This window comes from Neovison vison, chromosome 11 (genome assembly GCF_020171115.1).
Source record: "Neovison vison isolate M4711 chromosome 11, ASM_NN_V1, whole genome shotgun sequence".
Classification (NCBI taxonomy): Eukaryota; Metazoa; Chordata; class Mammalia; order Carnivora; family Mustelidae; genus Neogale; species Neogale vison.
The window spans coordinates 198,128,613-198,140,724 of NC_058101.1; the positions used below are offsets into that span (position 1 = coordinate 198,128,613).

Below are 12,112 nucleotides of genomic sequence, written 5' to 3' on the forward strand. Positions count from 1 at the left end.
AGAATTCTAAGAAGAGGAACAACCCTCCAAAAAAGAATTAACACTACGTACAAAATCCCATCATACTACTGATCTCACTTACATGTGGAATCTGCGACTCAGAGAAACAGTAAAATGGTGAATGCAAAGGGCTGAGGGAAATGGGAGAGGCTGAGCCAAGGGCACTAACTTCCCGGTATGAGATGAACAGGTTCTGGGGATCTCCTGTGCAGCACAGTGACTACACTCAATCAAATTGTTGCCAAGAGAGTAGAACCTACATGTTCTCCCCACACCGAAAAAGGAAAAAGGTAATGACGTGAGGTGACTGATACTAAGGAACCTTACTGCGGTCACCATTTACAATAGATGTTTCCAATCATCATGTTGTAGGTACACTTGAACTATAAAAGAAACACATAGTTCTTGGTGGGGGGCGGGAGGGCTGTCCTTTATTCACCCTATCGCCCTCTTTCTCTCTGACCACACCCACTCAGCAATCGAGACTCCTCTAGCTGTACATGCCTCCGTAGCCCTTTCCTTCCACTGCCACCACTTATACCCTCATGCAAGTCCTCACACCTTAGGACTTGGGTTCATATAATGAGGCTCTGGTTGGTTTCCAGAAGGTCATTTCTTCCTATTTCATCACTGAAACAAAGTTTCTTAAATTCTAAGTATCATGCTCTTGCTTTAAAACTCTCATATTAGTTATGTCTGGGTGGCTTGGCTGGTTAAGACACTGCCTTGTCTGGGTGGCTTGGTTGGTTAAGATGCTGCCTTCGGCTCAGGTCATGATCCCAGAGTCCAGGGATCGAGTCCCACGTGAGGCTCCTTGTCCAGCAGGGAACCTGCTTCTCTCTCTGCCTCTGCCTGCCACTCTGCCTGCTTGTGCTCTCTCTCTCTGACAAATAAATAAATAAAATCTTAAAAACAAAACAAAACAAAACAAAAAAAACCTCTCACACTAATCAGAAGGAATCGTTGGGCAATGGTTCAAGTTGAATAAAGCACACTGATCTGCAGGGGACCCCGGTTCACTGAACCGATCCTATTCCAGGACTAGTTCAAAGTTGCAAAGAGTCAAAAAAAACACAAAACAATATATTAAGATAGGTAAAGCTCTTTCCAATAAATATAACCCTAATAAATGAATGAACAAATAAATCTTCAAATATTTCTCTTACTAGCTAACCCCTGCTGAATTCTTCAAGCTCCTTCAAGCCACATGGCCTCACATCCCACTGGCCCAGCTCACGGACCCTCTGCTCTTACAAGGCTGGGGTCCCCGCCACCCACAAACCCAGACCATGCACTCCTGCTTCCATTCAGCGTTGCCTTTTGCCAACCATGTTCCTCCTTCTCACCACTTTATAGTATCTTCATTTCATCTTTATCCTTGAAACTTCCTCCCTTTTCTTTGGCATGCCTGTTGTAACTGTATTTCTAGCCTACACCATGTAACTGAGTCCTTATTACCTACTAGGGCAATCTGTGAGTCAGTCCTGGCCTCTGCCCCCAGAATGCTTCCATTTCAAAGGGGCTGACATATACTAAATGCTTTAAGGTTCACCACGATGCTGAGAATACTTGGTGGTTAAATGCTTGCTGGTTCACGGCTCAGTATACTTTCTGGGTGACCAGAAGATAATTACCTCTGAAGTGAGCTTGGAACTGAAATATGTGAAATGTACTCAAGTACCTGACAATACTCTAATACGCTACAGAAATGTGCAAATGTATATAATCCCAGTTCTGCAGAAAGGAAAAGCTGCTTTTGTGTGCACACCCAGAAAATGCCTCGACTATTCAGGAAGTTAAGAGTGACGACTTCCGGGGAATGGGACTGGAGGGCACATACTCACTTTTCACTTTATAGACATCCATTCCACTTCAATTTCTTTAACACTAAACATTTAACAGTTTTATAATAAAAAACGAATACCAGAGTTAGAATGTAAAATAAATGATTTTGACAATTAGATTATATTTGATAGACCTCACTTGAAATTCAAGTTATGTATTAAAAAAATTAACTTCCTACATTTCATAAGGATGGAATAAAAGCAAAACTCAGAGATGGAAAAGTGTAACACTGAAAGGCTAATACGGAGAACTATAAATGTAGTTATTTTCAAATAGACCTTACCAAAGTTTATTTGTTACTATGCAGCCATTAAGACCTAAAATTTCGCTAAGTTGGTTTCATCTAATTTAATGCAAGCTATAATAAGATATACAGATGGTAAAAATATAATAAGAGGTATTGTTACCTGATTATTAAAGCTGACACAGAGCTTGGAAAATCGAATGGGATGTGGACAGTCAGCCTTCAGATAGATATCAAACCGCACAGGAACATCAACATGAAAACTCGGGGCATGAAACTTGGCTTTGCATTGTACTAGAAATAAAATAAAATAGTTACACACCACAGGACCCTCGAGACACACACCCATGATTCTCTGAACCACAGTTACTTTTCAGGAAGGAAACATCGACACTTGATATTCTTTCTGAATTCTGCTCTTGAGTCATTTCAACAGACATAAATGTAGTTCATTTTTTAAAACAGAACACATTTAAAGGAAGTATACCTTCAAAACCACCTTTAATTCTAAAAACATACCTGCTGCTGAAACATAACTAACACAAGGGTTTAAAGGGGGAAAAAATCATTTTGTTATTTTTAACTCGTTTCAAAATATCCGCCTAGGTATTATAGGATAAGCTTTTTAAAGGACTATCTTCTCAAATGCATTTCAAATCACTCTTACACAAACGAACAAAGTGAATTTTAATATATAAGCTAAGTACTTAAAATGTTGAAAATCTTTATGTCAATGGGGAAAAAGGAAAAAAAATCACAATTTCATCTATAGGATAATATATTTAGAACTTTCTTCCTTTGACTGGTTCTGCGGCTATTCACTTTGTAGCAATAAGGAGGATTTCTCTGAAATAGCACCGCAGGTGCTGGGGACCCACCGAATGGCACGAAGTCCTGTACCCCTATTGTGAAGACATTGCTGCCGGCCAGGGAGATGCGGTCCGACCACAGCTTCTGAGCTGTTTTCACAGCTAAGACATCACAGTCGGGTTCTGGATCGGGACTCTCATTCTGCACCAACAGAGTACAATTTTTGGTCAGCTAGCGATAAAAATACACAGATACAGATCTAGGTCTATGTATGCCCAAAGCTTACTTTATAGAAAGAATTCCAACTTACCATCAGAACATTTATGAGGTTCTTTTCGATCCGAGATTTCTGGTCATCTTTCAGAGTTGAAGCTAACATGAAATGGAAGTAGGAAAGAAACTCTTAACTGTAAGACAGGCAAGTAAAAGCCAACACCCCCCATGGAAGGTATAAAAATACTACAGGATAAATAAGTCTTCTGACACGGCTAAGCACAATTCCAGACAATGTACAACAACACAGCTTCCTATGGGAGCCCCCAAAATTCTAGATACTCGCATATGAACTCGATGGGAAAAATCACTTCATGACGTACTTTAAAAAAAGAAAAAAGGAAGAAGGATTTTGTTCTTCTCAACTATCATGAGACCTCAACTCTAGTAAGTTCCATGAAACTGTGGGAGTCCCTTCCTTTGGCAAACTGATCTACACAGGGTGAAAGTATGGTCAAAGCCTCGAGAGAGTTGTGCTTTCCATTTTAAGAAGCTTAAAGTTGCTACATAACTTTCAGGATTCAGAATCTTACTGACAGAACACCAAGTTACCTCTTCCAAGGAGTTCTAGGGAGTAAGTTATGTAATCTTTTAATTGGGCCATAAGGTAGGAGCACTTCAGAGCTGTAGTCAGTATGGACGTGAGCAAGGTCCACCACCCTTCACTCCGGTAATCACACATCACGTAATCCAGCAACCTGACAGAAGGCAAGACGTCAGACATGCTGAAACAGCTTCATAAGAAATGCCTTGAAGACTTCTTGGAGGAAATAACATGCTTGACTCATTCTATATACATGTCAGAAACTCTTACTGAAATAGTTTAACTGGTAACTTCATGTTTAGATGAACCTGGTTTCCCAAGACATTGAGAATGATGGTACCAGCAGATAGCACTTAAAAAAATATAACAGAAATGGAGTTTCAAAGATACAGAAATAAATATGGAAACTATAAATCCTTTAAAACTCATTTCTATTCTCATTTTGCTGTAAGGTAATCAGATTACTTATAAAAATAAATGGGGACTAAGACTCACTTCAAAGCTTTGGTATAATCCTTCGCATAAAAATACTCCTCTCCCATTTGAACCACTGTAAAGGGAAAAAGATTTTATGTACATAATTCTAAATTATTCCAAGTTGCATGAAACTGTGGCATCTTAGGAATACATACTTAGATGACTTTTCATTCTTGGACACTTATACTTCTTAAATTGTGCAACAGCATTGCTCAGAAGAGTTATTATTATTTCCTACCAGAAGAGAGAAAATGTGAAACATTCCAATAAAAATAATGTCATGTATTGTTTGAATACAGAAAAAAAAAAAGTTTCTATTGGGGGGAAAAAACCCAACAAACTTACAGAGTGAACAACACTTCTCTCCTTCAGCTGAATGGCAAGAATTCCCACCTTCTCTTTTTCAGGATCAGAAAGATCAAAACCTGTGTAAGATAAGACGCAACCCATTTTAGATAGCTCATTTAACATAAATCCTTCACATGAACATTGGATGTGTACACTCCTTGAATCCTTTACTTATATATAATGTATTTAAGATTCTTAACCATTCTAGAATCTTAAAGATTCCAAGAGATTGCTTTATTAGCCTGGCAACTACTCTGTGATCTCTGTTCTGAAGAGAACATTATTGAACTCAGCATTCTCTTGCCCTAGTGGAGTCAACCACCTAAAGAATAAGATCAACCTCAACCACCTAAAGAATAAGATCATTCTCAATACAGAATACGCTTTCTGGAGATTAAAGTAGATAATTCCTTAACAATTAAGGTTTGATTGCCATAGATACTGCTCAAATTAAGTGTGTATCAAACCCAAAAAAGATGCAGAGAAATTTCTAAGGTAATACAAGTTAATACTGTTTTAAAAGATCAAATGTAATAAATCATCAAAGTTAACCGGAATTAAAATAGACCTAAGTGGCTTATTGGGTCATTTAAGACAAGAGATGTCCAAATGTTTTAATCACACTCATGTTTGATTAGAAGTTATTCTAAGATGTAGTGATACAAACAAAATATCCTAAAAACTAAAGAACTGAAAAATCTTTAAAAAGATGTTTAAAAAACACACATTTTTACCTCTACATAATTTATTACAGCCTATGTAAGCCAATGGAAAAACTACAATAGTGATCTGTGCCTTTTGAGGCTGAGAGAAAAGGGAAGAGGGAAAAATGATTTACTTAGTATTCCTTGTCGCCATGATCTTTGTCCGTAAAAGTCAAGAACGCCTGTTTGTGTTTCTAACGGATCAGGATTGGGATACATTACTGAAGCCTGTAAAGTAAAACACAGCCCTAAGTTTATGAACCTCTCACAAACCAACTCATCTCCAATCTCTGACAGAATAAAAACATTTTCACAAATAAAAATACCAAACATATGTCTCAATATCAAAGTTGTATTTTAACACACATTAAATCTTCACAAAAATGAAAATAAACATTCCATTTAATACCTACGCAGTCTCATAAAAATTAAATTGAATAAATCAACCTGATTCTGACAAATGATTTCATAGTAACTAACTCCTTAATTTTCTTTTCATCTTTGCTATGATAAACCAGTAAAAATTTTGCCAATTATTTTTGATGTTTATTCCATATGTATAAGTGTTTTTTGTGCAAATAAAAACAATGTGGGTGCCTGGGTGGCTCAGTGGGTTAAAGCCTCTACCTTTGGCTCAGGTCATGATCCCAGAGTCCTGGGATCGAGCCCCACATCGGGCTCTCTGCTCAGCAGGGAGCCTGCTTCCCCCTCTCTCTGCCTGCCTCTCTGCCTACTTGTGATCTCTGTCTGTCAAATAAATTTTCAAAAATCTTTTAAAAAATGTGATAAGTGGTTTTTAAAAGAAGACACTATTTTCCTTTTTTATCACTTGTGTATTAAGTCCTGGTATTGGTTGGGGAGGGCTATTTTTGGTGCCTTACAAATTTACAGTGCTTTATTTTTCTTTCTTGTAACTTTTTCCCTCTGAAACCAAAATATAATGCAACTACATTGTTGAGAAATACAGAAAACATCCAAAAGGAAGAGGATAAAAACTTAAATCACCTATAAACCTATTACCACTATTAACAGTGTTTACATTAGTCTTCCAGATTTTGTATACAAACGTTTATTTGTTATCAACTGGAATGATCCTTCAACATGCTTTTCTCGCTTAAATATATTCATTGTAAATTTCACATCATTAACTATTCTAAAACATTATTTGTTATGGCTGCATGCTGTTCCATATTTTAATAAATTCCCTAGGTGTTCATCTTGTTATTTATTTTTTACATTATAATTAGTAAGTCTGCCCAAAGAACTTGATAAGTAAATCTCAGTACTTCTCTCTTAGGATCTTCTATCTCCCTTAGACTCCCTGAAAATAGATTTCTGGGTCAAAAGAGATGCATGATTTTGAGGCTTCTCAAATTACTATTTGACAGAAATATTACTTTACATTCCAACTAAGGATATTTGTTAATCCCATCTCCTTGTACCCTTATAAAACATAGTTTTAACCACCTTTTAAAATACTATGCTCAAATCTTAATGCCTAATTTTTAAATATAAAATATGTCATGAAGATATAAATCATATGCAAATAACAGGGTAGCAAACAGTGTAGTTATATCATGACTTAAGGGGAAAAAAATCCAACAATTTAAGTACTAACGCGCAAACTTTTTTTTTAAGTAGCACTGTTGGTAACATCCACCTATCTTCGGAGAAGAAAACTGCAGATTTTCAAGGAAAATAAACTGACAGAAGCATGTGAATGTAAATATATTTATACATATAAATACCACGTTCTTATTTTAAAGGTGCTAATGGGGACGCTGGTATCTAACTAAGATACCAGGCAGGCAGGCAGAATGAAATGTCAAGTTAAGAAACTGCAATCAGGGGCACCTGGGTGGCTCAGTTGGTTAAGCAACTGCCTTCAGCTCAGGTCATGATCCCAGAGTCCCGGAATTAAGTCCCACATCGGGCTCCCAGCTCCGAGGGGAGTCTGCTTCTCCCTCTGACCTTCTCCCCTCTCTCAATCTCTCTCTTTCTCTCAAATAAATAAATAAAATATTGTTTTTTAAAAAAAGGGGGAAAAGGAACTGCAATTAATATTATGCCTCAAGGGGCGCCTGAGTGGCCCAGTTGTTAAGCGGTTGCCTTCGGCTCTGGTCATGATTCCAGGGTCCTGAGATCGAGCCCCCCCATCAGGCTCCCTGCTTAATGGGAAGCCTGCTTCTCCCTCTCCCACTCCTCCTGCTTGTGTTCCCTCTCTTCCTGTGTCTCTTTCTGTCAAATAAATAAATAAAATCTAAAAACAAACAAACATTATGCCTCGGACAGATTCTTAAGAATTTTCCAGAAGAAAGCCCAAGGAAGAGAAAGAAGTCCAAAGAGATCATCTCTGGTGGGTCAAAACAAAGCATATTCCTCCAAAGTCCTTCAAACTCCTACAGCAGTGATCAAAGGGAGTTAGAGCATGGCTCAGACCACACAGTGACTTTTATTTTAAAGTAATCTGCCCTTGTCTACATCACTAACTTATTACCAGTCATAAGTCAGTTCCTGACAGAAAAACTTCTGTTAATCCACAGGTGGAAATGGAGTACTCAGGCTAAAAGTGAAAATAACCATAATTCCTGAAAATATAGAAGATATTTTTACCTTCTTATCAGAAGAAAACTGATTCTGTTTAAACACTTGGAAAAAGATTATAAACATCCATTAGTCTTATCCACTTTCGAGAGATGATTAATACATTTCCTAAGTGCCAGATGACATGGGAGTCGGTCACTTACCTCATGGTTACAGAGGGTTTTTGCGAGCTGTTTCCTCTCCTGGGCATAGTACGCTGCCTGCTGGTAATAGAAGCCAGGATTCTGAGTTTGAATAGCTGTCAGCCCTAACTTAATAGCTTCATCAAATAAGTCTCCAAAAGCCTGGAATCTTAAAGAAAAAAAAATCAAGAAATAAAAAAATGATGAAAATGATAAAGGGAAGATAAAGAAGCTTACTTCTAATAATTATTCATCCTGACCGTATAACCTCAGCAGACTATGTTAAAATAATGCTTCTGATAAATTGTTGGGGTTTCTTGGTAAATACTGACACACACTAATTATAGGTTACAGATAACTTCTACATTGAAGCCCACTCTTCTGTACTGACAAAGCGTTACAAATACACCATCACAGCGCATGTCAACACAGTTACCATCACTCAAACACATCCACGCTTCTGGAAACAATTTCATTTTAGAATTTTTAAACATCAGTCTGGAATAGCAAGCTCCATGCCAGCAGGGACTTTGTTTTGCTCCTTAGTATTCTCAGTACCTAAGCACATGGTGGAAACTCCCTACATATACGCTGAATAAAAAAGACGGTACCAGGAATTAAGAGATTTTCATTAAGGAACTCCATGAATCATTATCTACCACTACTAGAAACATAACTACCCTAGCTAGATCTCTAAAAGCCTACTTTCTGACAAAAAAAGCTTAGTTCGACTGACAACCAAAGTCCATGCTAATTCCATTCCTCCAAAGCCCAAGTAAGTAAAGAAAAAAAATTCTAAAAGTACAATTTAAAACATACTGTTTAGACATCCACGCAGCATGCTCAAAAGACAACTCCGCACTTCCGATTTTTTTCTTACACAAGTCAATGTGTTTTCGGAACTGAGCGATCGCATCCAATGGGGTGTTGTGCTGAAAACAGAGCCTGCAGATCTGCGAGATGCAAAATCAACGCCCAAATAAAGAACATACAGTCAAAAGGCATATTAAATTAAAAACAGGTAAAATGTGAGACTAACTTCAAAAAGACTATACATTTCCTATTTTCTCTATTAGAATGCCTATGCTAAAACTGGCGCTTATGTCCCCTCGATAAAAGAAAAAAATTATTCCCTATTTGTACTGAATCCACTCTACACCTTAGAAAAGCTTATTAAAGTAAGCTAGAATACAAAAAATTTTACCCAATGAAGAACATACAGGTGGGCAAAAATAAAACACTACGTACCACCCCTAGGACAGATTAACTTTCAGTTTTAGAATTGGCAGAAAGTAAAGATTTTCTATACCACCATTAGAGCACAGTGGCCTCTGTATCAAACAAGGATTACAGAAATTCTTGAAAACTTTTTATCTGAAATGCTATCTCAAGACAGTAATGATCTGTATCTACGTAAGGTAAAAAGAAAAACACAAAACACAACGCCTAAATTATTTTCCATATGCTTACCATTAGTTTTCTATTTTAGGTACAAGGAATACATGAAAAGTTAAGTCTCTCATCCCTGTCCCTCAAGGTATCCAATTTCTTGTTCCAGAGGCAACCAGCTCCCAGAATATTCCGTGATAACAGTCTACGCACGGACAAGTGTATGTGTATTTAAGTATCAACTACACTTTTTAAACAAAGAGCATCACACTAAATATGCTGTTTTGTACCTTATTTTTTTCACCTAATACTCCATATCAGTAAGTGCAGCTGTCTCTCTTATGAGTTGCAAAATATTCCATTGTCTCAGTCATACTTTATATGAACCAGTCACTTATTGCTGCGTTGTTTCCAATCTTCTCCTCTTACAAGACGCAATAAATATCCTTATGTATGTGATTTGCAAGGCTTGGCCCATGTGTCAGGTAAATTTCCTGAAATGGAATTGGTAGCTCAAAGGGAACACCCACTCAAAGTGTGTATAAGGTGCTGCAAAAATATTCTCTACAGACCTTGTACCAATTTACATTTATACAGTCAATTCCAGCATCTAAGTCCTCTCAGGCCGCCATCTCAGGGCAGCCATCTGTAAAGCTGAGTGTGGAAAGATTAAAAGCAAAACGAAAAGTCCCACCTGCCTTCTGGGGTATCTATTTCTACCACATACAATCTTCAAATGCTTAAGTGACAGGTACAAAAGCTTCCTCTCGGGCGATCAGCTGTACCTTTTGTATCGTGTCGCCATTAAACCAAGGAAGGCCTACGTAGTTATGATTTGTTGCATCTTATAAAATTCAGTAATAAAAGTAGCTTTCTTCTCACTTCCTCCTGCTCTCACTTAAAATCAGAAGACCCTCCTAAAGAATTTTATAGAAGTAAAACTGCTCTAAGAGAGAACTCTGAGCCCCACAAACTCAAAACCAAGCATTGCAATTAGGCTGCTAATTACTAGGGAGCTATATGAAGTAAGGGGCATAAAAGAGAAAACATAATCAATCAAATACTCTTCAGAGCAATTAACTAACTCTGGTTTTCAATTTCAAAAAGATAACCTAATATTTAAAGACAAGTTTCCTTTATTTGAAGTAGAACCTTCAATTTACCTTGTAGTTTATAAATCCTGCCATAGTCTTTATTTCCAGAATGTTAGTTTCATGGGCTCGCAATTCATGTACAAGGTTATAGGCGGTCCTGTAATTCCTAATATAAACAGGTGCAACACAGTTAATTATTAATTTTAAGAAAGGATTCCCAAGAACAAATTATTAGAAATAAGAGACAATATTTACTCAACATTTCTTAGTGCTCAACAGTTCAGGAATAACTTATACCTATCCATCTCTGATTTCCTGAAAAATGATCTACTGATTAATAATATGTGGGAGGAATCAATGACTTTCCGCTAAGAACAGAAACATCACATGTACATTGCTCTGTTATTAACATCTGTCAATAACGGACAGAAATAAGTTGAAAATGAGAGTGGACAATTGTCCAGAATTATGTTAAAAAGTTAGCATTCTGTTAAAAAAAAATAAATAAATACGCAGATTTTTTTTAAAAGCACCATTACGAGCTTCTCCAACAAAGAGAAATTTTATTAGCAAAGCAGGGACCATCAATAGCTTTTAAACACCAGAATCTCCGAAGATCAGAGCAGCAGTGAGCTGACCTCAGGCAGAGGCTGGAGAAGGGGAAGTGCGGTGGGAAAGCAGAGTCTGCTAGAAGGACGCTAGCCAGAAAAGGGAAGGCAATGGGGCATCTCAGTCTCCTCCAAACATCACTCTTTGCTCCTAACTTCCTCAGGTCAAATCTTTCTTTCCAGAATTACTTCTGATCAGAACAAGAAGGCAATGTTTTTAACTCACACCAAGGGTAAGGAACGAACTACGTTAGCGCCACTTCGAATCACACCAAGTTTCTGAGATTTAGAGAGAGTTTGGAGTTCTCCACCTCCACAGTAACAAGAAAGGAAGATGTTTCTGCAATATTCCTCCAGACAAAAGATTTATTTTTCTTTTTTTCTCTTACTTTTCTGCTCTGTATGCTTAGCCTCTCTTCAGTGTTAGGATAGGTAGCTGTTTCTTATCTCTATGTTGCACCGCCACTGTCAATCTTCAAAAAATAGAGCAAAAGCTAGAAAAAAATGTTCAATTAAATTGTGCTCTTAAGTAAAAGCAAAGGAATTAAAACGTGTGACCACTGCCAACACATACACGACTACTCTCCAAAGCTTCAAAGGAGAGCCTTCATATTAAAAAGGAGGTTGAGCGGTGTTATAAACGTAAAAAAATATTTTAATTAAAAATAAAATCAGGGCGCCTGGGTAGCTCAGTGGGTTAAGCCTCTGCCTTCAGCTCAGGTCATGATCCCAAGGTCTTGGGATTGAGCCCCACATCAGGCTCTCTGCTCTGCAGGGAGCCTGCTTCCTCCTCTCTCTCTCTCTCCTGCCTCTCTGCCTGCTTATGATCTCTGTCTGTCAAATAAATAAATAAAATCTTTAAAAAATAAAAAATAAATAAATAAAATCATAGTTGAATTAAATAAAAATTAAATAAATGCACCATTGGGGCGCCTGTGTGGCTCAATGGGTTAATAAGCCTCTGCCTTTGGCTCAGGTCATGGTCTCAGGGTCCTGGGATAGAGTCCCACATCAGACTCTCTGCTCAGTGGGGAGCCTGCTTCCTCCTCT

At 37.6% G+C, this 12,112-nt stretch overlaps 1 protein-coding gene across 1 annotated transcript in view; it reads right to left on the minus strand.

The window, feature by feature from the left end:
• Positions 1-12,112, minus strand: part of TRAPPC11 (trafficking protein particle complex subunit 11) — a 44,959-nt gene that overhangs the window by 22,808 nt on the left and 10,039 nt on the right. Inside the window, exons 8-18 of the mRNA XM_044225646.1 lie at positions 10,524-10,620; positions 8,791-8,924; positions 7,993-8,140; positions 5,380-5,473; positions 4,539-4,618; positions 4,349-4,427; positions 4,212-4,266; positions 3,725-3,870; positions 3,210-3,271; positions 2,968-3,100; positions 2,253-2,383 (exon numbers count right to left, since the gene is read on the minus strand). Coding sequence (XP_044081581.1) covers positions 2,253-2,383; positions 2,968-3,100; positions 3,210-3,271; positions 3,725-3,870; positions 4,212-4,266; positions 4,349-4,427; positions 4,539-4,618; positions 5,380-5,473; positions 7,993-8,140; positions 8,791-8,924; positions 10,524-10,620 — 1,159 coding nt within the window. The remainder of the gene's footprint in view (positions 1-2,252; positions 2,384-2,967; positions 3,101-3,209; positions 3,272-3,724; positions 3,871-4,211; positions 4,267-4,348; positions 4,428-4,538; positions 4,619-5,379; positions 5,474-7,992; positions 8,141-8,790; positions 8,925-10,523; positions 10,621-12,112) is intronic.